General features: G+C 44.2%; 2 protein-coding genes across 2 annotated transcripts in view; one reads left to right on the forward strand and one right to left on the reverse strand.

Moving 5' to 3' along the window:
* Nucleotides 1-111: 111 nt before the first annotated feature.
* Nucleotides 112-11695, reverse strand: LOC308568203 (uncharacterized protein C3orf49; the record flags this gene model as incomplete). The annotated part of the gene is made up of 5 exons (XM_081160841.1): nucleotides 112-387; nucleotides 826-939; nucleotides 3825-3946; nucleotides 7073-7395; nucleotides 11571-11695. The coding sequence occupies 5 exons, from the start codon at nucleotides 11693-11695 to the stop codon at nucleotides 190-192; spliced, it is 882 nt and encodes a 293-aa protein (XP_081016967.1). The 3' UTR covers nucleotides 112-189.
* A 3230-nt stretch (nucleotides 11696-14925) lies between these two features.
* LOC308568204 (cadherin-related family member 3-like) overlaps nucleotides 14926-24411 on the forward strand; it is a gene marked incomplete at its 5' end in the record, with an annotated part of 67295 nt that continues 57809 nt past the window's right edge. The window contains 4 exons of the mRNA XM_081160842.1: nucleotides 14926-15065; nucleotides 16792-16897; nucleotides 20887-20998; nucleotides 21119-21315. Of these exons, the coding sequence (XP_081016968.1) occupies nucleotides 14926-15065; nucleotides 16792-16897; nucleotides 20887-20998; nucleotides 21119-21315 (555 nt within the window). The remainder of the gene's footprint in view (nucleotides 15066-16791; nucleotides 16898-20886; nucleotides 20999-21118; nucleotides 21316-24411) is intronic.

A 24411-nucleotide genomic window follows, 5' to 3' on the forward strand; every position in this document is an offset into this window, starting at 1 on the left:
ATTTGCTTACATTGACTCAAACTTAAAAATTAACTTTTGGGAAAGTATTTTTTTAAGGACTATTGGCCAGAATATTATTTAAAATGCCCCCTCCCCCATTGATTAATTCACTGGAGTGATTTATTCAGGATTATGTACCAAAAGGTAAGAATCCCTATGAAGATAACTTTTATGCAATTAGGAACAAAATCAGAAGCAGCAGCAGGTACATGGGAAACACACATTTTTCAATTTATACTTCCTCGTGGTTCTCTTGGAAATCCTCCGGAACTGCTTAGAAGACTGAAGAATTTCGTCCCCTAGAAACTCACACTGTTGAAGCTCGGCATGTCTCTGAGCCAGTAACTTCATGGACTTATCAGTCACTGTTTCTATGAGGTCATCCACCTAGGAGAGGAGATACAAAGAAATGAAGCCATGTGCATCCCCAAAACCTAAGGGATGGTGGGTTTTACTGAGAGGTGAGTTAGGGAATTGTTGGACATTTTGCAAATCTCAAAGTATTATTCTAAGTCAAGTCATAACAAACAGCTTGAAAACATACATTTACCACCCAGTGGTAAAGACGATCTTATTTCTTCTCAAAAGAAGCCTATGTGTATGCCTTTAATTGAATTCACTTAGTATTTATTAGGCCAACAACATCATCCAGGGTGCCCTTAGCAATCCTTTGGCCACTTTGAAAATGCCCCCCACTAGCATTATTTCTTAATGGCAATCATTAATTCCGTCCCACATTCATGCTGCCCAGCAGGGCTGTGCATTCAGTAAAACCTGGCCTGCTGCTGCTTCGGCAACAGAAAAGTAGAAGCCTTTGTCCACTACCTGCATTTGAAGCTTTCCTACTGTTAGGTCTGATTTTCGGAGGATGTTTTCCACGCCGCGTTTCTTCTTTTTAAGTGCTGGAAAGTGTGGTCGCTTTTTTGAGGAATATGGAACCTATCGTAAAAATGCAAAAGCACATCAGATTAGGAAGTACCACCATTATTTTTGTGACTGCTTAAATAAAAATTCTCACCCTCAATATCCTCTTACAAACTGAACATTTGCCACATATCTATGTCGAGTTGGTGACCATATTCATACTATTCTCCACGCCCCATGTATCTCCTTTGTGCCCAGAGCTCTCTTTGAAGAGATCTATAGGGTGCAGAGAAATGAGATTGTCTGGTTCTGAAAGAATATACAGTGTCAGGAAAAAGCAGGTCATTCGTAAGCAGAAGAAATTGCCTGTGCAGCTGCTGAGCACAGTGAGTGTGGAGCTGTTGTGGCCAGTGCCCCAGAAAGCTCATTATCACTGGATCCAGTTGTTAATTTGGTCTTTTTTTCTGTAGGTTTCCTTATTTTCATGGCAGACATGTCTCCAAACATAAAAAGAAAGCTCTGGGTTCCTTTTGCTGCATGCCAGATGCTTTTCCTCTCGTCCCTGGTGTGCTGGTTACAAGTACCTGTTCTAATAGTGTTGCTATTAGAAATCATTTCTAGGTCATGGCTCCTGGCTCCTGGCTAATATGCCCTTTTTGGTCTTGTCGGGCTTATTGGGCTCACTTTTCTTCCCCTTCTGCTTAATAAGTGTCATTAGGACTATTGTGAGACCTACATAAAGTTAGGCTATGAGACCACATCTGGGTCTTAGCCTTTTCCTGTGAATTTTCCAAATGAGTGCACTGAACAACCACTCTGTCCTGCCAGCCTACCCAGGCTCAAATGTCACTTGCAGAACCTTCCCCAGCCTGTGTATACTTGGACTCCTCTCTCTTCTCTTACATAAAATTCAGTACTTTTTCCTACTAAGCACTTACCACACTTGGTAATTACTAAGTTATCTCTGTGTTTGTTGAATACCACTACTATAAAGTCAAATGCCTAGAAGGGCCAGGCAGTTTTTGTAAAACAGAAGCAGTTGGGGCTGGTGTGAACTGAAGAGAACATGCCTTAAGCAAAGGGGGCAGCCTCTGCCAGCTCCTGTTGTTGCCCCGAGGAATTGGGGGCCTAGTGTTTCCAAATCTTCCTATTTTTCAAAAGAAAGCTGGAAGTTCAGATTTTTATTAGAACCATTCTAATTTAAACGTGGACAATTAATTTAAATATCTTCTTGAGAACATTCTGAGAGCTCAACAAAACCCTTCTATAGCCAGTAGAGAACATTTGACTTAATGTTTTTTGATGAACAGTAATTCTTAATTTTCATATAGCCAAATATACCCATCTTTTCTTTTTCTCACTCCCTCCCCCCCTCTCTTTTCTTTTGGCTGCCTCCTGTACGCCCCCTACTGGGGGAATCGAACAGGTAACCTCTTGGTGCGTGAGAAGACCCTCAACCAGCTGAGGCACGTCGTCCAGGGCTCCATCTTTTCTTTTACGGTCAGTGACGTGTTCTAAGAAGTCTTTCTATACACTGAAATCATGAAGATATTCTTAGTGTACTTAAAAAGTTTTAAGCTTTTACCTTTTCCATATACATCTATAACCCAACAGGAACTAAGCTTTGTATATGGTGTGAGAGGGATCAAATTTCATCTTTTTCCCCATATCCACTTGTCCCAGCACCATTTATTCAAATGATTATCCTTACCCCTCTACTCTGCAGTGCCATGGTTTAATGTCTATCTCGTCTATTAAACTATAAATTCCACAAAACAGGACCATGCCCGTGGGGTCACCGTTGTGACCTCAGAACTAGGGATTGGCCAGCACATAATAGGAATAAAATTAATACGAACTTCACACAAAAGAGGCAAGATTCAAAACATATTGTTGCACTCGACAGTGATGCCTTAGAGCAGTGCTGTTGAATAGAAAATTCTGTGGAAATGGAAATTTTATTTATCTGTGCTGTCCTCTACAACAGCCACTAGCCACATGTGGGTATTGAGGACTTGAAATGTAGCTAGTGCAATGAAAGAATAAATTTTAATTTAATTATTAACTTAGTCACATGCAGCTATTGGCTACAATATTGGATGCTACAATTAGTACTTAGCATAGTAATTAAGACTAAGGACTCTAGAGCCAGGTCTTCCTGACTCTGCCACTTACCTGGGCAAATTACTTAACCCCTGTGCCAGCTCTAAAATAAGGATAGCATTGCCATACCTTAGAGGGCTGCTGTAAGAATTATCTGGTAAGTTGATATTTTTAAAGCACTTAGGGCCTGGAACATAGCTTTATGTAAATGTGTGTTATATTTAAAATAATAGTTCTGGCTATTTTAAAAAACAATCTGACCAATTTAGGCTCAAATTTGCATACCTACAGGTAAATACAAGCTTTGGATTGGAGAGTCCTGGATGATCTAGGGCCTCACTGTCTATACTTCCTATACATGTGACTATTTACATTTTAATTGCAAGTAAAATGAAATAAAACTAAAAATTCAGTTTCTCAGTTGCACTGGCCACATTTCAAAGTCTCAAAATCCACACATGGCTGACTGCTGCTTTGGATAAATGTACACTCACATCCTCGAAAGATGCCTTTGGGGCAGTGCTGGCCTCATGGATTGCTCTCTACCCAGCATGCACGGCAGGCCCGATGCTAGCATACTAACTTGATATTTGAACAGTCAAAAAAGCCAAAAAAAAGCTCTGAACGTCATTGTTGCCCAAATTGTAGGAGAAGCCAAACAGTTTGAGCTCAGAAATGGAGGAATCAGACCTGATTAGCCTGTTTTCTGGGCCCTAAATTGCTGGAGAGGAGACACAAGCAGGAGATTGAATGGCTTTCTTGTGAGGGTCTTGTGGCAGGAGGGAACCTGGCATTTACGACAGTCTAAACACTGACTATGCATAAGTCTTCAGAGGCAGTTTGTGTCAGCATTTTACCTTCTGCAGTCCTGCAGGGAGGGATGTCACAGATAAGCGCTTGGTGGTCCTCCTGGCCCGGAGGAGTGTGTTTCCTCGGGTTATCTCCTCTGTCTCTGCTTCTACATCAAGTTGTATAGTTGCTTAGAGTGAAGGGGGAAAAAAAGAACCTGTAGTGATCACAGCTGTAAACATATTCTTCCTATTAGAAAGTATTCTGAGAAGACAGCATCCTGTGCTGCCTCGGTAGCTTTTTCCTTGGGGTTAAAAATTCAACCTGGACTTGCTTTTCTGTCTCACAGCTTCTCTTGCACACACTCCTTTGCTTGGGCTGGTGATCTCAGTGGTCACCGACCAGTCTTGACAAGGTGGTTGCTCACCTCTCTATCTTCGAGACCAGTTTGCCCTCTGTTGCTTTTCCCTTTCTTTGTGAAATTAGAAGAGTAACCTCTAACGTGTAAACGACCCCTTGAATATTCGTTGTTGGTTGAAACAAAGTTTAGCTTCATTCTTCAGCAATGTGGCTCAAGGCTCAGGCACTCACATACCATCCTAACCGTTTTCCCATAATCCAGGAGCCACGTGAATTCCTTAAATCAAGTCAGTTCTTAACACAATAAATGTATTTATAAAGAAAACTAAAACACTACTATAAATCAAGAACCAGTATTATAAATAGTAGGCATTAAAATTAATATGGTAAAAACAAAACCATATTGCTTCAGAAGGCACCAAACTTGAGGTTACTCTTTATTAAAAAAAGAGAAAACGGCAGGAAATGGGACTTTTCCTTGGTGTAGTTAAAGGGACCAACGGGGGGGAAGGTGTTTGCAGTTTGCCCTGTTTCAGTGTCTTTACTGTGTGCTGCACCTGAAGTCATCTTGTCCTGGACAAGGACCTCTCTGGGAGCCGTGGCTCCTAACCTCGGCGCATGGGGCTCCACTTTCAAAGTAGGTGCTCACCCCGGAACTCTTCCCTCTCCCCCGGGCTCCGCTGCCCGGCTCTTCCATCCCCACAGCCATGACCAGCCCACACTAAGGTCATCCCTTCCTGAATGAATGTAAGAGCCTGTTTATTGTTCTGTATTTGCTCCTGCCCCCCTCCAGCCCCGTCTCCACTCTGCAGCCTGAGCTATCTTTTAAAAATGCAAATCAGATTATATAAATCCCCAGCTTGCAAGTATTTGATGGTTTCTTATCACCCTTACGTGTAAAATATTCTTAACAGGGCTTATAACACCTTTGCCACCTCAATCCTGCCTGGATGCCTTTCATTTCTTAATTATGCCTGGTGCTCTCTTGATCTTGGGACTGAACATGCTGTCCCTCTTCCTGGGACGCCGTTCTCGCCATTCTTTCCTTATTTGACTCTAGGTGGCCTTCTGATCTCCAGGGAGCTGTTCCTTCGTCGGGAGGCCCCTCCCCTAGTGTAGCACGCATGGCCTATTTTCATAGCACCCTGTGCTCTGCTTTGCAGATGTAATCGCCTGTCTCATGTTGGAATGTCCCTCTACCCCGGAACTCCACGGAGGCAGGGACTGTGCCTGTTCTCTCTGCTGCTCTGTCCCTAACATGTGGCTGACATGTAACGCGTGCTTAGCAGATAGTTGTTGAAAACTGTTACGGGGTCAGCAGGGAAGAGCAGTGGCGTTTGGGCCACAACTGAGACTTGGTCATCGTAATACTTGAGCTGCAGCCTGAAGGATGAGCATGTTTTTTAGAGAAATCTTAGTGCAGAGATTTGTTATCCCAACTAGGAAAAAAATAAGCTGATGCACACAGATGGGGAAAGGAATTTGGTCCTCTGTTTCCTGCCGGACTCTCCAGCTGCAGCTCCATCAGTAGAGACGCATGTCCTCTGTGCTGTTCTCAACAGAAACTGGCAGGTGAGGCCACACCAGGCGATTGCTGGATGCTGGGATGCTTGTATTAGTGACTGCTTTTCCCAGAAGAGTTTGTTTGAAAGGATAGTCAGGTGAAAGCCTCAGCTTTTAGTTTTTTTGTTTTTTTTTCTGGAAAAAGTACCCACCAGGTTCTCAGCCTTTTCACTATGAAATGTGAACGTACCTGTGGATTCCCTGCGTATACACAAGGGCTGTATGTGGCCCGATGCCGGGCTGTCAAGGACAGTGAAAAGCTCCAGAGGCTCTTTAGGGCACTGAGCTATTCTGTATGAGGCTGTAACGGTGGATGCAGGACACGACATGACGGGCTTTTCAAACCCATAGAACCGGGCAGGGCATAGAGTGAGCTCTAATGCAAACTATGGACTTTAGTTAATAACAATAATAATATATTGCCCTAGCCAGTTTGGCTCAGTGGTTAGAGCGTCAGCCCGCAGACTGAAGAGTGCCAGGTTTGATTCCGGCCAAGGGCACGTACCTCAGTTGCAGGCTTGATCCCTGGCCCCCACTCTCTCTGAAAAGCAATGGAAAAACTATCCTCAGGTGAGGATTAAAATAATAATAATAATAATAATAATAATAATAATAATAATAAATCAATATTGACTCAGTTGTGAGGGTGGGGTTAGGAGGGGTAGGTATATGGGAACTAACTATGTATTTTCTGCTCAAATTTTCCAGTAAACCTAAAACTACTATAAAAAACAAGGTCTATTAATTTTTAAAACCTGCAGAGGAGAATGAAAAATTAGTGGTATTGTTATCACTCATAGGACCCCCTAAAACAGCATTACTACCTTGCAAAAAAGACAATGTTTTCCTTCAAATGTCGCTTCCTCCATAAAGTACATGGGAAGTAGATACAATAAAATGTCCTTCATGACTTACCAATCATTTTATTCATAGAATTCTCCCCGCACCCTCCACTGTTGGAATGAGCCATTCGAAAGGCTGCATTGCTACTTTCTCCAGAAACAAAAACAAAACTTCCCACTTTAGTTTGATTTCCTAGCATATGTGTATGTATTATACATGCATATATATATGCATATAAACACAAATATGCCTGTGTATGCATATATATTTAAATAGAAAGGGGCTGTAAGCTGATTAACCCACTGATCTATTGGACTGGGAGGTACCTCAAAAGCAATCTCATTCAGAGCTTTTCAAAATGTATGTACCTACAAGTTACCTGGGATCTTTCTGAAATGCAGATACTGCTTCAGTAGACCTGGGTGGGCCTGGGAGTCTGCATTGCAGACCAGCGCCCGGGAGATGCCATCCTTTGGGTAGCAAGGAAGCCCATCCTAATTTCATTACTCCTGCTGGCTTTGCCACTTAACCGGGTGCTCCCCATGATTACCGTTCTGCGAGAGCTTCCTCGGCCTCGGGACAGTGGGTAGCCCAGGTGACGGGGGCTCCTCGGCCCCGCCGGGAAGAAGGCTCTGCAGGTGGGAGAGGAGGGCTCCCTGAGGGCCAGTGGCACCCTCTGCCCTGACGCCGGCTGGCTTGTGTCTGCGCTGGTGGGACAACATCCTCCCGACGAAAGTCTTCACTTTCTTCATCACGGTTTTTTTCTGACTTTGCTGACTTTCATGAAATTCCATGTCGCTACTACTGGATGATTCCTCTTTGGGGACCAATACATTTTGTTTCACCAAGTTGGTAGACACAGCTCTATGCCACCTGATCAAAACAAAAATAATCTTTATTAAGGAAACTGAAAAGTTAAAAACAAATCATTGAAATCATTAAAATTCAAGTGGAAAATGTGAACAAATAACAATTCCAAGAATCAAATCACAGAAAACTAAGCAACAGCAAACGCTTGGGGTCTTGTCACCAAACTGTAGTATGTGCATTTTGGCCACCACCTCGCTGAATCCTCAGAGGAGGCAGGTTATATGATTATTTTCATTTACTAATGAGTAAACTGAGGCAAAGAGGTTAGATTAATTGCCTAAGCACAAATGCAGATTTTAATCCTGGTTTGGGCCTGTTGGAATATATTGCCTCATACTGACAAGCTGCTGATATTTCAATGATGGTTTGTGGCTGTTTTTCCTGGATTTGGTGGTTCTAAGGCTACAGTGAGAGATGAGAGAGTCTGCTGGGTAGTCAATAAAGAATATAGTCTCCAAGGACCCGTAAATGCCACATTTACATAGAACATTCACAGAGAGAATAAATCTAAACACATGGTTCCAAATGGCCATATACCATCTTGGCATATTTTAGTAATAAAAATAGATAAAATTTCTGTTTTTTGTTAATCTTCACCCAAGGATATTTTTTCCACTGATTTTTAGAGCGAGGGAAGGGAGGAAGGCGGGGCAGAGGGAGAGAGAAACATTGATGTGAGAGACACACATCAATTGGCTGCCTCCTGCACATGCCCCGACCATGGCAGGGGATCGAACCTGCAACCCTGGTACATACCCTTGACTGGGAATCACACCCATGACCCTTTGGTCTGCAGGCCAACACTCTACCACTGAGCCACACCTGCCAGGGTGATAAAATTTCTTAATAGTTTTCATTTTTTAATCCTCACTTGAGGATATTTTTTCCATTGGTTTTCAGAGAGAGTGGAAGGAAGAGAGAGAGAAAGAGAGAGAGAGAAACACTGATGTGAGAGGGACACGTTGATTTGTTGCCTCCCCACCAGGGCTGGGGATCAAGCCTGCAAACGAGGTACATGCCCTTGGCCAAAATCGAACCCAGGACCCTTCAGTCTGCAGGCCGATGCTGTAGCCATTGAGCCAAACCAGCTAGGTCCTTAATAGCTTTCTGTGAGCTAAACATTCCGCTGTTTTTCATGTGTATTACATAATTTAACCCTCATGTGGCCATCTACCTTTTACAAATAAGGAAGTAAGAGTTTGGGAAGAGTAAATAACTTTTGCCTGGACTGTCAGATCCCAAGGTCAGTGTTGTATCCTCTGTGCTAGAGTGAGCATCACTCACTCCATGGCACCAGCACTTACCTAGCATTCTTCCTCAACAGTTTTTTGTTGGTCTCATTCAAAGCAATAATATCCATAAAATCCCAGGGATTATAAAAAATTCAATTTTTTAGCCTGGCAAGTATAGCTCAGTAGTTGAGTTTCAACCTATGATCCAGGAGATCATGGTTCGCTTCTGGGTCAGGGCACATGCCCAGGTTACAGGCTCCAGCCCCAGTAAGGGGCTGCAGGAGGCAGCCAATCAATGATTCTCTCTCATCATTGATGTTTCTATCTCTCTCCCTTCCTCTCTCTGAAATCAATTAAAGAAAAAAAAATTTTTTTTTAATTAAACTTTTTATTTTGAGCTAATTGTAGTTTCATATGCAGTTATAAGAAATAATATTTTAAGCCTATTTTTTAAAAAGAAATTCTCTTGTGTACTCTTTACCCAATTTCCCCCAGTGGTAACTTCTCGCAAAACTGTGACACGTTGTCACACCAGGATATTGACATTGGTCTCTCACAGCTGGGATCCTTCCTGTTTTATAGCCACACCCACTTCCCCCGCTCAGCTCACATTTTCCTTAACCCCTGGCCACCACCAAGCTGCCCTTCACGTGTGTAAGTTATGGCTTTTCGAGAATGTTATATAAGTGGAACCATACAGTATATAACCTTTGGGGATTTACTTTTTTCACTCAGCATATTTCTCTGGAGATTCACCCACGTTGTTGTGTATGCCAATAATTTTTTTTTTCTTCCCCTGAGTAACATCCCATAATGTGACTATACCACTTTATTTAACCATTTACTCACTGGAAGACATTTGGGTTGTTTCCAATTTGAGGCTATTATCAATAAAGCTGCTATACACATTTGTGTACAGGTTTCTGGTGGACATAAAACTTCATTTCTTTGGGTGAAACCCCAGGTATTTTATTTTATATTATATTATATCATATCAATTACATTATATCAATTATATTATATTATAATCATATGTATAATACATGTAATATATTCTTCTAATGTGGATGTAAATAAATTCATAACCATTAAAAATGTTCTTCATGTACTACCTAAAATATCTCATGTACCACCAGTAGCACACACACCATACTCCAGGAAAACACTGTTTAAAACTGGACCTAAATTATTCAGCTTCTCTGTCATTACACAGAGGAAGCATGTCAGTAAGAGCCCAGGCACCGGAGCTAAATGGCCTCGGTTCAGCCGAGCACCACACTTCCTTGCTGCATGACCTTGGGCATGTTATTTAACTCTAAGCTTTGGTTTTCTCATTTGAAAACTGGTATGCGGTTCTCAGAAATGTGTGAATAAAAGGAAATAACGTATGTGCTTGGAACCTAATAAAACATTCAATAAACGATAGCTTTTAGTACAATGTGGATAAGATCTGTGTGGGAAAATGTAAAAGGCAAGGAGGGAGTTCTGCCAGTTAGCACACACAACTGGTAGGGGGCGCGGTTCACATTTAGTCATGATAGTTGTGTATAGTTACTCTATCAACTTTCTAGCAGGTGGCAGTGAAGTGTCCTGAGGAAGGTGTCATGTTCTAATTCCCCCAAAGGTCATTTATAGGCTGGGATTACTCTCCCACAGACCCCTCTGAGAATCTTTTAATAACACCATCTTTTTCTACTACCATAAATACACATGTGAACACACACAAAACAATGAAAATACCTTTTAGGAGGCCCAGGAACCCTGAAGGACATGAGTGCAACCCTGCAGGTAAAAAGCCCAGCTCTAAGCAGTCTTTGCATCTCTAGAGTGTCACCCCCTACCCCCATTCCCAATCTATTTTTAACAATTGACCAAGGGGATTTTGCTTCAGGGCCCAGGAATAGAATAGCTGTGATTTCTGTTATGAAAAGAATACTGCCCTTCTTAAGTTATTTTATTTTATTATTATTTTTTAAATCCTCACCTCCCAAGGATATTTTTTCCATTGCTTTTTAGTGTGAGGGGAAAGGACAGAGAGAGAAAAACATCAATGTGAGAGACACATCGATTGGTGGCCTCCCACATGGGCCCTGAGCGGGACCAGGGACCGTGCCTGCAACCGAGGTACGTGCCCTTGGCAGGAATCGAAATTGGGGCCCTTCAGTCCGAGGGCCGGTGCTCTAACCACTTAGCTACCCTCCTTTAGTTTTTCAACCCCTATTTCTTCTTAAAAGTGGAAATCCCTGCAAACTTTCATTTTGTCTATGAAAGTTCAAAAGTTTAGTCTTCAATGCTTCCAGCCTCGTGAAAACACCTCATTTCTACGTGTCTGAGCTATGGCTAATGACCCTGGTAAGAAAGAAGCCCAAAGAAATGGAAAATAAATCATCTAACTGACTTTCCAAATTAAAATGTATTGTGTTTGGCATATTTCAGGCCTGTGTGTATGGTTTTGCCATTGGCAAGAAATATCAGGTATGAGATAGTTTTCAGGTTATATTAAAGGGCGTGCACACAGGTGAAATACAATCAGTACCTATCTCAGCAGCCAAAATGGCTGGGAAAGGAACAGAAGCGTTGACATGGGCTCCTCTTGAGGAATGTACTACTGGATTTTCAAAACAATGCTGTCTGCATGGGATGTGTGATGTTTAAAATTCTGAGGCTGAAATCAGTGCTTACTGTCATATGCCACATTAAAACTCAAATTCAGGGGAAAGGAAAGCTTTTCTCCATTACAATGAAAACTTCTGATCACAAAATGAGGCTTCCTGGTCCAATGTATAAACGCAGCGATCTCTCCTTCCAACCCACACGGCGCCTTTGTTTCCAAACGCAATGCTTAAAAAGAGATGCTACCTTTTCTAATGTCACCGTGAATATTGTTTAATGCAAAATCCGGAGAACTTCACTCAGCGAAAAAGAAAGTGAGCCCCAATTTCCTACCTTTCAATCCCCTTCCTTTTGAGAGAGCCGTTTTTCCGCCTGGGGTGCTGAAACCTTTGGTCCCGGCCAGCTCTTCCATAACCAGACTTACAGGGCTCTGGTTGATGGAGCTGCGGACGGTCCATTGCTGTCAGCATCACCTGCAGCCACGGTTCGGGATTTCCTGAGCTCACAAACTTCAAAACAAAATTATCCAGGGACCGAGGCACTTTCAACTTCTGGGCTGCTTGGGATAAAGTACGTAGGAGGTTTTTGCAATCTCTTTTTTATTCCCTCCCAGGTGTTAGAGACATCATTGGTGGGGCCGGCCTTGTGCACCCTTCACCCAGGTCCCAATGATGCATTTGGCAAAGCAGTGGGAAATTCCTTTCCACTTTGTGGAATACGCGCTGCAGCTTCCTGGGCAAAGCGAATGCAGAAAAGCCGACCTGAGTATCTAATCCCCGCCTTTGGGGTTGGTGATAAAATAATCACACACCAATTGATTAGTACGTTCGGCTGTGCGAGCTGAATCCAAAGAGGAAAGAACCTAGAGCAGCAACGCCAATGGCCCCAGCTTTGGTTAACTCTCAACTAGCACTGATGATACTCTGTCCCGGGGACACACATGGAAAGGCCCGCCGTTATCTGGCCTGCTCACAGCACTCCCTAAGGACTATTTTATTATATCTTGGAATTCTGTAGTCTCTCAAAGCACATGGCTAGAAAAGTTAAGTACCTGGTCCACCCCTCCCAGCATTTCCCCATTTATTTCAGAAGAGCAAATTCTGGCCGGGTTGAAACTTCTCACCACAAGGTGGCAGCAGACACTAGGATTTATTCCCATCACCCTCATTGGCCCAGGAGTCTTTCAGTCCGAAATAACTGGGTGCTGAGAAGGAAAACTCTAGAAAATTGTTGGGAGATACAAAAGTCACTCTGCGTCCTGTGTTCACACTCATCAGTAATCTGGAGCATGCTTCTCAGACTTTCACGTGCACACGAATTTCCTGGGGTCTTACGAAAATGCAGATTTCAATTCAGTAGGTCCCGGGTGAAATCCAAGACTTTGCATTTCCAACAAGCTCCCAGGTGATGCTGACGGTGCTGACTCACAGGAAGCTCTTTGAGTCGCAACAAGGCTTCTTGCATGCTTCCACGACTCGGGGAAGGAGCTTAAAAATGGTCAAGAATGAAATATATAACATTGAGGAGTTAGGAGAGTGGGCTTGGGGGTGACACGTGGGTTCCTGCTGCAGCTCAGCTGTGTGGCCTTCATCAGTTCACTTAGCCTATCTGCGTTTGTTTTCTCATCTGTCAGGTAGGGACACTAGTAGCCCTCAGAGGAGAGTGGGTGCAGGTGGCCCTTTCACAAGCGCTGAAATACAGCACACCTGGTGTGCCTAGCCAAATGGGCATGTGGCTCTGCCTGCTGTGTTTCCGCACCCATTGGAACCCCAGAGCACAACATATAACAGGTGCATGCATGAGTGAGTAAGCGAGTGGGCATTTTCTTTAACCCTGGCCCAATCATTTTCACTCAATTAGTGGAATAGCTGTTTTACTCCTGTTGTACTTTGTCAACTATCTGGATGAATGAGGTTAATTCTATATTAGGCAAAAGAGCTGACTTTTATTTATTTTGTTAATCCCCACCTGAGACTACTTTTTCCATTGCTTTTCAGAGGGGGTAGAAGGAAAGGAGAGAGAGAGAGAAGAGAAACATTGATGTGAGAGAGACACATTGACTGGTTGCCCCCCTGACCAGGGGTAGGGAGCGAATCCACAGCCCTTCAGTGCGCAGGCCGACGACACTCTAACCGCTGAGCCACACCGGCCAGGGCAAGAGCTGACTTTGATTTTGTATATGTGTATGTTTGTTTGCACATGTGTAGGAGTGTGCAAGTGTGTGTGTGTGTGTGTGTGTGTGTGTGTGTGTGTGTGTGTGCACATGCAACAGGCTAAAACATTTGCTACTTTAGCTTCTGGGACAAGATGCAAGGGTTTTTCAAGGAGTCCTGAAGCAGAGGATAGAGCTCGCAAGAGTGGAACATGGGAGAAGAGCAGAGAGAAGAGTTAGGAACCAACAGGCATGGATTTGAGCGACACCTGTTTATAAATTCTAGCTCTTGCCCTGGCTGGTGTGGCTCAGCACTTAGAGCCCCGGCCAGGCCCGCACTCCGAAGGGTCAGGGGTTGGATTCCAGGTCAAGGGCATGTACCTGGGCAGCAGGCTTCATCCTCAGCTCTGGTCTGGGCGCATGCAGGGGGCAACCAATCGAAGTGTCTCTCTCACATCGATGTTTCTCTCTCTCTCCTCTGTCTCTCCTCCTCCCTCCTTTCTCCCTCTCTCCTTTCCACTCTCTCTGAAAAGCAATGGAAAAAAAGATCCTCAAGTGAGGATTAACAACAGCAACAAAAAATTCTAGCTCTACCCCTTATAAGCTGTGGGACCTTGAGCAGGTGACAGAACTTCTCCGGATCTCCGTTTTCCTACCTGTGAAATAGGACTAGTAACTGCTACCTTCCAGGCATGTTTTATTCATTGTCACCCGGATGCCTAGAGGATGCTGGCACTCCTCTTGGCACCTGGGAAAGTGCAGTGAGTGACACACAGTGTCACTGAACTAACATAATTTAAAATGCTGTGGGAGAGGCTGACAACACATAAGAAAAGAAACAAATTAACTTCGGCGAGTGTTAGTGCCATGAAGAAAATAGGAAAGGGTGACGGAGAGTGAAGGTCACCTTCAGGTGACGAGTCAGGACAAGCAGCTCTGCCTGATGAGCACTGGGCCTGAGAGCCCAGCAAGGAGAAAGGGTTAGTTGTGTGAAGACCTGTCTGTCCCGGGAAGATGAGTCACAGCCACCAAAGCCCCGAGGTGGGAGTCAGATGCCTCAGAGGAGGTATAAGGTCCTCAGGGTGGCTGCAGCGAAGAGCCCATGGCTGCGATGGGCTGGAGAGGCAGGCGGCGGGGCTGCTGGAGCCTCCAGAGCAAATCGAAGATCTCGATCTTCAGAGCAGTGCAGATTTTAATTGAAGTAAAATGTACCTAATTTAAATTTACCATCTTAACCATTTTTAAATGTGCAGTTCAGTGTCATCAACACAGTCACATTTTTGTGCACCATCGTCACCATTCATCTGGACTTTTTTCATCTTGCAGAACTGAAACCCGGCACCTGTTAAACTAACTCTTCATTCTCCGCCACCCGCCTCGAGCCGCCACTTGTCTTCCCAACCCAGTGAATTTGCTAAGGGTTTCAGGAGTTAGTCAATACATATTTATTCTGTGCAATGGGGTTTCCACCTAGAATAAAACGAGTAAAGCCCCGGCCCAGGAATTACGGTCCAGTGGAGGAGACAGACACCAGGCATGTTAACAAGTAGACAAAGCAGTTCAGGCCCGGACACGAAAAGCTGTGAGGAGCTAGAAAAGCCTGGTAGGAAGCAGGTGGACGCGGGAGCTTCTGCCAGGGCGATCGAGAAAGGCCTCTTCAAGAGCTGGCGTTTGAGGTGAGACAATTCAGGTTGGAAAGGAGGCAAATTCTGGTAAGATCTGGGAGAAGTATTCCAAAGATGGAAAACTACCGGAGCAAAGGGCCTGAGGCAGGTGGAAACTAGGCCCTGTGGAAACCAGTGTGGTGGGAACACAGGTGACAAGGGAAGGCAACGCTGTGCTGTGTGCAGCTGGGAAGTGCATCGGAGAGGGAAGACTGTAGCTGTTGAAGTGTCGTTAGGCAGGCAGGTGACCCAGGCTAGACGTGACGGTGGCTAGGGGTAGAGTGAAACAGAAGTGTCCGGATTCGGGAAACACTTCAGAGGCGTAACGCTTAAATGAACTGGGTCTGAGGCATGTGAGGAGAGGGGCCTTCTGGACTGGAAAGGGAGGCTGTGGCGGTCTTTCCAGGGTGATACGGTCATGGTTTAACTAAGCGTGGGTAACAGAGCTGGAGAGAAGAGCATCAATTCAAGGGTCGCCCATAAGTCTCCTTTTCTTTTCGACCATCCTCCCTGGGGATGCGTCTTGGAGTCGTACCCACACCGGCACCATCGTTCCCCGGCCATTTATAAATGTCCCTCTGAAAAGCCAAAAGCCAGAGCTGGGCAAAGTCTGCTCAAAACACAGTCTCCTTTTGTTCTCCACATTATCCTTCTATTGAACGTATCTGAGATCGCATAATCCTATTTAGGTAACCATAACAACAGTCGGCTCCCGTCGAGATAGCAATTGATTGAAACCTCTAAGTAAGAGACTGCAAACAAGAATGCCTGCAGGAGCCAGGCAGGTAAATACGAGAAGCCGTGGGGTGCAGCGGGAGGGGGTGGGGATGGTGGTAAACTGCAGACCAATCAAATCTTATTGAACTTCAAATTTTTAGGAAGCCTTGTGCATTTAAAAATGTGGTGTGCAGGCCTCATGCAGCTGGAGACCCACCAATTTGCTGGCTCCGGAGTTCTTTTTATATTTACTCTGCATCCAGCCAGCCGGGTCTTTCCCAACAGTGGCCCCAAAGCTGATTTCCCCCCAAGTTTTAACTTAAATGTGTTAACTTGTATCCTATTGGCTTTGGACCCGTGGTTAAAGTTTCTGCACCTTATGTCTACCTGGTGCGTGCTAACCTCACCTAGCAATGTGTAAGCCTTCTGCAAACTTGGGAAGTGAGATTCGGGGCCTCATTCCAAGTCTGGGAGAGACAAACGTAAAGAACAGGCCAGTCCAACGTACCTTAGTGACCCGGGATTATTTAAAACGCAACCCTTTTGAAAATGAATGAGCCCAGTGAGCCGACTGTTTCCTGAAGAGTCCCCACACATCCTGGCCACCCCGGATTTATCAAGATTTGGGGAGGCCTTTGCAGGCATATGAGGAATATGAGTTGGGGACTTTCCTCTCTTGTTCAAGCAAATCTCCTTACTGGAGCTTTTGTCCTTATGAGAGAAGGTGTCACTTTACAGATCACTTAGCAAGAATTGTGTCATGAGGAAGTGGATACAGGGCCCCTAGAGACAGAATGTTTCTCTGGAGAAGACTCCGGACCAAGAGGGCGCCACGCCCGAGAAGTCGGGGATACGGGGCTGGAGCGAAGTGTTTCTGAGCAGGCAGGAGGCTTCCCAGCGCACGATGCCTTTTTTTCACCTGCTTGTGGTGTTGGTTGCTGCCCCAGGTTGGTATCTTTAACTCTGGACAACTATCACGTAGCTTTGAAACAGTCATTCGGTTTGCTTTTACCTTCTTTAGAAGCTTCTCAGTGTTGGTCCTGGCCCTTGTCGAGGATACGGGCTGGGCCACGTTGGAAAGCCTGCATTTCAATCCAGACGCCCTCTCGGATGCGTTTGATCGGCGAGTAGGCTGGTGCAGTTCCCTGGAGGGCACTTGGGCAGCATCTACCAGTCTCAGAGTCAGCGCTCCACCTCTGGGGACCTAGTCTGTGGAAATACACAGTAACAGAGGATGCATGTAGGCTTGTTTGTAATGGCAAAAACTGGAGGAAGCCTACATGCCCATCAGAACAGGATTAAATAAATGGTCCTACAGACACGCTGTGGACATTGGAGCCATTAGGAGGCAGATCTGCGTGTTCTGATGTGCAGGTAAGAGGTAATCCATGGTACGCTGTGGAGTGGAGACAGGATGTCCTAAAATTCTGAACATAAGAAGATCCCTTAAAAAAGAATCTATCTATATTTACATGCACAGAGGCATAGAAAATTCTGGAAGAATATATGCAAAATATTTAACAGTGTAATTTTTGGAGATTGGGAGTGGAGAGGTAGCAAAGCAGCAGAGGTGGGGAGGGATAAGTAGGAGATGTAAAATTTTTTGCTTAATATTGTTTGATTTTTTAAAAAAATGAGTATATATTACATTAAACTAAAAAATCAAACCCAAGAATTTAAAAATTAATTACCCAAATTTTGAATACAGAACATCAAGACTGGTTTAAGTGATTTTTTTTGCTTTACTGTTGCATGGATTGATTTCATAAAATAACTCAACTGATGAATTTAGCCATTTGCTTTAGAACCGTCACCTCTAGAATTAGGTGAAAGCCAAACTGTTGTTATTGCCAACAAAAAGTCATGTAAAATATGTTTAATATTCTAAGATTAAATGATGGGTATCTGAAAACTGAAAAAGCTCTCTAATTTCCAAATTCTTAGTTAGGCATGGTTAGATTTGATATTTCCAGTAAAAATAAATGATAATATTTGCAAAAACAAGACCGAACGTCTATAGCTGTGCTGCCCAGTATGGGGCCTGCCGTCCGATCATGATTATACACCACGTGAGTGTGGTCAACTGGAACTGAGATGTGATATAAGTGTAAAACACACACTGGATTTAGAAGATATTGTGTGAATAAAACAATGTAAACTACCTTATTAACATAAACTTCTTATTAAAAATGTTGATCTCATGTTGAAATGATAATATTTTGAATGCATTGGGTTAAATAAAATATAATATTAAAAATTAATTTCACTTAAAAAACTTTTTAAATGTGGTTACTAGAAGATTTAAAATCACATATTGGACAGGGCTATTCTATCGTTTTAGATAATCTTTAAACAGAATTTTTCTTGGCACGAAATACTCTACTTGAATCCCCTGCTCCAGTTTTGTATATGCATCTGTCTGTTTGAAATGAAGTAACAGGTGAATTGATCCCATCAACTCAGTGAGTGGGACATTTAGTAAAGTAAGGATATAATGAGATCTAAGAAAGATTTTATTTCAATTTAATTGGTTCTAATTTCATTTTTTCATGGGTGAAGATTTTTATGTTAAACCTGAGCTCTCAATGCATTTGGTAATATCAGATGTTTGGAATAGCAGAATATTTCAGCACAATATCTCCATTTTATGGTCCTCACAAAAATAAGAAGATCTGGCAACTCAGACCACATCCTATGTGGGCAAGTAGTGCAAGTAGTGGTTGCTCCCATTAGGTAGGAACAAGTTTTTGGTTTCACCACAGTCCCCATTACTCCCTAATGTCCTGTACACAGTTATTGGGTATTATTTTACCATCTCCATTAAAGGAGTGCAACTAGTTTTTCAGACTTCCCTTTGTCCTCAGGTACAAAGGTGCAGCCTCTCAATCTCCATTCTCCGGAGCAGATCTCAGTCCATTGGGGTTTTGGCTTTCCGGCAGTTGTTGACAGTTTGGCTCAAATAAACTCACAAAAATTCTTCACAGGTTTGAATGATTTATGTTAACAATCTGAACCAGTGAAATGACGTGTAGTTCCAACTTTTCAAATGCATATAGTGTCACAAAATAAGAAGGTCTTGAGGAATAGGTCAATAGGATGTAATTGATCTCCTTCAGTTAGCAAAAAAGAATAATTTCATTCACTTATTTATTCACCTATTCATTCAACAAATATTTATTAAGTGAATACTGTGGCCAGACATGGTTCTTGGTCCTGGAGATATAGCAGGGACCTCACAGGTGTAAGTTCTCAGTTTCAGGACTTTGTATTTGAGGTGGGAGGAAGGAGGCAGAAAATAAGCATATAAGTAAATAAAATAAAAATAAACAAATAATATAGGACATTTTATAATTTTCACCAGCAGGAGTAGGAGATGTTGTTATTTTATATAAGGGTGGCTTGGGAAGACCCCTCTAACCCAGAGACATCATATCAGAGCCCTAAAGGAAGTGTGCAAATGAGAAATGTGGGTGTCAGGGAGAATGGTAAGGGCAAAGGTCCCGAGGCAAACGTGTGGCTGGAGCAGAGGAAGTGAGCAGGGAATGGACCCAGCAGGACCAGAGGCCTTTCCAAACTTTCATGTTAACCCAAGATAGTTGCCTAATTTCTGATTCTCATTACTCTGAAGGCCACTGCAATCTTTGTGGGGTTTTTTGTACATTGCAAAATATGGTTAAACCAGGTCATCTTAGTCTGAATTCTCTTGGAAGTAGAACCCAAGAGAAGGGGTCAAGTACAAGTAATTTACTTGGGAGGTGGTCCCAGGAAACACCGGCAGCCAATGGCGGTGTGTGATCAAGCATGCGAGCACTGAGGGCAACCGGAGCTCAGTCCCACTGGGGCCTCAGGGATCCAGGGTAGACACACATCTTGTCCCCGAGTTACCCACACTCAAGGGTGAGTGAGGCGGTTGAGGTCTTGAGCTCCCAGGTCCCTGTTGGTCATCAGTTGAGGGCTGCTCCGGGGACATGAACTCTGTGGCACCCACCCAGGCAGGCGAGTGTGGACTGAATGGGGGCGGGACACTGAGCATTGGCTACATATTTCTAAACAAGTGTGAAAAAAAGAGAAAAAAGACCAACCCCGCCTGAGGAGTTCTCCACGGGTCTCTTGCTTTCCTGTCCTTCTCATGAGCGGGGGCACTGGCTGCCTTCTTCTCGGCTATCTTCTCAAGGATGTCTAAACAGTGATGGAGATAGTGCCTCTATGAGAGAACGGTTTGTTTACCGTGTACTGAAATAAAGCTCCTTTCCCTGCCCAGGGCAAGGATCAGGCAGGCCATGGCTCGCTTAGGAACATTCGGGTTCCCTAAGCTCAGGGCTTCTCAAGTGGGACGTCAGCCCAGGGCGCGCACGGCACCCACCAGGTCCACTCTGCGTGGCTCCCGTGGGCTGGAGGAGCAAAGAGATCCTCTCTGAACATGAAATCCTGCTGCCTGTTGTGCCGAGACTCAAAGTCCTGTCTCTGTATTAGGTGGCTCGGGTTGCCATAGCCAAGTGCCAGCAGCTGGGTAGCTTCAATACTAGACATTGATTTTCTCACGGTCCTGGAGGCTGCGACTCTGAAATCAGGGTGTCAGCATGGCCAGGTTCTGGTGCAGGCTCCCCTCCCGGCCTTCTCACTGTCCTCACGGGGCAGAGAATGAGAGAGAGACAGAGACAGAGACAGAGACAGAGATCTGCCTCTTTTTTGGGGGGGGGGTGGAGGGTAGGGGGAGAGATTCTGTGTAATTTTAATTTTTTCCAAACTAGAAGAAATAACTTTTAATAGAAGTCACATATCAGGTATAATAGAGAGATCTGCTTCTTCGTATAAGGCCACAGTCCTATCAGTTATGGGTCTCACCCCTATAACCTCACCTAATATTAATTACCTCCTAAAGATCCTGTCTCCTGATACAGTCACATTGGAGGTTAGAATTTCAACATATGAACTTTGGGGGGACACAATTCAGCCCACAGCTTTCTGCCTGAATTCCAGGGCCCTGACTCAAATGTCAGTCTTATTCAGAATCACGCTCACAGGCACGTCCACAATAATGTTTGGCCAAATATCTGGGCACCTTGTGGTCCAGTCAGACTGACACATAAAATTAACTCTCACGTTCTCTCACCAGGGTCCATATTCTGCCAGCATCTGTGAAGCCAGAGGCTTCACTGTTAGCTGGAAATTAGGGTACGGTCTCAGATCCTTCACAGTTCTTAGTGACCCTACCAATTTTATGACTTGTAATAAAAAAGGAACTGTAAGTATTTATTGTGCTTTTCCTTTGTGGTTTTAAAAGATGAACAAGGTTGGGAAGTATTGCAAAAACCCTTATAAAAGTAATATTTTGTGTTTTCTTTAAGATGTCCTAGCTTTTCCAAAATTTTTCATTGAAAATGACAGCCCTATTTTGGAGAATGTCTCTGAACATACTCGGGTGGCCATAATCACCGTGTCTGTCTCACCTCCCGCCTCTCTGATTGGAGATCCAGTTATCATTAATGCCGACCCTGCAGTCCATCCATTTGTGCTGTCTCGTCGATCCACACATCAGTGGGATGTAAGTATCTGGGCAAACAGTACTGTCACTTGGTACCACAAGGGGTCCAAAATAAAGCTATCATCCCTGTCCTTCTTACCTTCTACTGCATATTGTTTAGCACCCACTCATTGGTACCCCAGTATGTGCCAGACCCTTTAAAAGTTCTTGAGGACATCAAGATGCATTTACTGTAGAGACCTATTGAGGACCTCCTCAGATACAGGGCAACGAACTGGGGCTCTCTTGGTGGAACTCGGTCCTTACCCTCATGGTGCTTACTGGTTCATAGGGAGATCTATTCATCAAGTGAATATTCACCAAGTATAAAAGCGTAAGTGTAATAAGAAAGACAGGCCCACGGGTCTGTGAACGCACCTAAAGGGGACATTGGACCTCTGAGGCTTCCCTGAGGAAGAGCTACATGAGAAGCACTCTTCAGAATGAACAGGAGTTAAATAGATAAGAGAGAGAGAGAGAAGAGAGCTCCAGGTAGAGCACGTGCAAAGGCCCTGTGGCAAGGAGTATAGTGAGGAGATGGGACCAAGAGGAGGCCAAAGTAGCAGGAGCTGATGGGAAGTGTGCTGAGAGGTTAGATGAAAATGAGTGGGGAGGCAGAGGCCACAGAGCCCATGGGCCATGTTTGGAAGTTCTGATTACTATCCAGTAAAATCAAGCTAATTTCTTCCTCCGGAGTAAAATTCAGGCAGGCATACTGCTTATTTGAGAAGATTCAGGTTCCCTAAGCTCAGGGCTCCTCAAATATGCTGAAGGCCACTGCATGGGCGGCTTCCACCTGAGCCCCTTGGCATCCTCCCGTGGGACCTGGGAGCAAGGGGGCCACATGAGCGTGAAGCTCGTGCTGCCTGCTGAGCTCTGAGTAATAAAGTCCTTAGGAGCAACGTGTGATTTCCAGCAAAGGGTCTTATGTAGGGGAATCGCAACTGGCTCCTGGTTTTAAGAGCTTCTCACACTGGTAGGGTGGGCAGATACCTAAATGACCAGTCGTGGTGCATCAAGAGACGCAGCATGAAAGTGGTTAAGAGCCAGGGACTCTGGAGCCAACCATCTGTGTTCAGATCCTGTTTTGTATTTATTGCTTTGGGCAAATGATGTAACCTCTCTGTTCTGGTCATGTGTCCATGCCTGGGGTAGAGATCTACATACTGCTTTTAGTGGGAGGACTGCAAAGTCATATGGCAAAGGACATGTTCTAAGGAAGGCTAAAGGACTGGGGACATTCAACCCACCACCCACATCTAAGAAACCATTGGAGAGTTTGTGGAAAAAAGAAGTGATTTCCTTACATTTTATGGGGACCACTTTAGCTGCTGTGAGGAGCACAGACCATAGAGGGCAGAATATGTCTTTAGGAGGTTACTGGGTATCCTCGCCAAACCTTGGGATTGTCAGATTTTAAATTTCCTTCCAAGTACAAAATGCTACTTGTGCATTTATTAGATTTTTAAAATGAGTCTAAACAGCAGAATGGCAGCAAAGAGTGTTCAATAGTTAAGCTTAAGCTTATTGATTTTTTTTTTTTTTTTTTTAGTTTAGCTTTGTTTTTTTCCTGTGAGGCAGTAAATCATAGCTGTTCTAGCACAGGTTTTGGGGTCTGACAAACCTAGGATTAAACCACAGCTCCTGCAACTAGTAGCAAGGTGACCTTCCATCAGTTACTTGACTTTTTTACGCTTTGGTTTTCTTTTCTGTACAAAGAGATTAATAATAATAATAATAATAATAATACTTTACTTAGGGCTTGGTAAGAAGGTCCTGTGAGATGATGTATGCCAAGTGACCTCCCAGCGCTTGGCCCACGACAAAGTCACATTATAGTAAGTGCATCACAGACCAGCTCTAGAGAGCTTTAGAAACAGTTCAGTTATGACAGAGACCTATCATGGAAATAAATCTGCAGATAAAGGCAGAACTAAATGAGTTGGTATTTGTCTCTACAGCATTCCGGGATAAAAGGCCTACACTGTTCTATTTGAGGTTTAGCATATTACCCTTGTTGAACTTCCTTCCTTTCAGGATATAGGCTTGTTCGGTTTGCAAAAGACTGAGCTTAGGAGGGGTGACTAGGAAGGCAGTCAAAGAAAATTAAAAATTGCCCAAATCAAACTAGTCTCCTGGAGAAGCAACAGCAGGGCTTGAAGTGAACCGATTGTACAGATAAATCAAAATCTCATGAAAATGAGTCAAGGTGGTTCCACTTATGTAATCTTCACATCGCTACCTGTCACTGAGCAGCATAAATGGCTTCACTGGGGAGATGGAAGAGGAATTCAGGGCACCCTGTGTGTGAGCATGTTTCCCGATGGGGGTAATCAACCAGGGGGGGCACTTCAGCCACCTTCCTGCCTTCTCCCATTGCAAAGAATAAGCAGTTGAGTTTTTAAAAGTTCAGTAAGTGTTTGTTGAGAAGCCTGAAATTGTATAGTGTGCCAGGGAGCCAAGAGGCTCCCGTGCTGCCCCCGAGGGGCTCCCAGGGCAAAGAGAACCACAGCAAGAGGGCTTCCCTGAGCCTGGGGCTGTGCTGCCCGGGCAAGAAAATCCTTGAGAACAGAATGTGCCTAATTACAGCTCAAAAATCCCACATATCTTCAAATCAGGCTATAGTATTCAATTAGCTCATCAAAAGCCTCAGGGTGTGATGAAAAGAAACAAAGATTTCAGAGTCAGGAAGGCCTGGCTTTAAACCTCAGCTCTGCCACTTACTAGCTGTATTACTTGGGCTTCTAGCTACTGAGCCTCAGCCTCCTCATTGGTGCATGAGGGTGATAATAGCATTTGCTCTGTGAATCAAAGGATAGTGTCTGTTCTGTGTTAAGCCGAAGGAGAGCCGTCAAATATGCACATATTACTGACCTCTCATGGCAGTGGGAGGGTAATGCTCAGGTGGTACTGCCAGTCATAGTGCTGGTCAGTGCAAGGGTCCTGGGGCCGACAGGCCGGGGTCAGGTCCAGGTCTTCCTCTTCCTGCAGCAGGACTTTCCCTGCAAACTTCAGTTGCCTCATCTGTGAGATGTGGTAATAACAGTATCTCCCTCACAGTTTTATTTTTTTCATGTTTAAGTGAGGTGAAGAACTGACGGCAATGCCTGGCTCCCT

The sequence above is a fragment of the Miniopterus schreibersii genome (assembly GCF_964146895.1).
Source record: "Miniopterus schreibersii genome assembly, chromosome: 15".
Taxonomy (NCBI): Eukaryota; Metazoa; Chordata; class Mammalia; order Chiroptera; family Miniopteridae; genus Miniopterus; species Miniopterus schreibersii.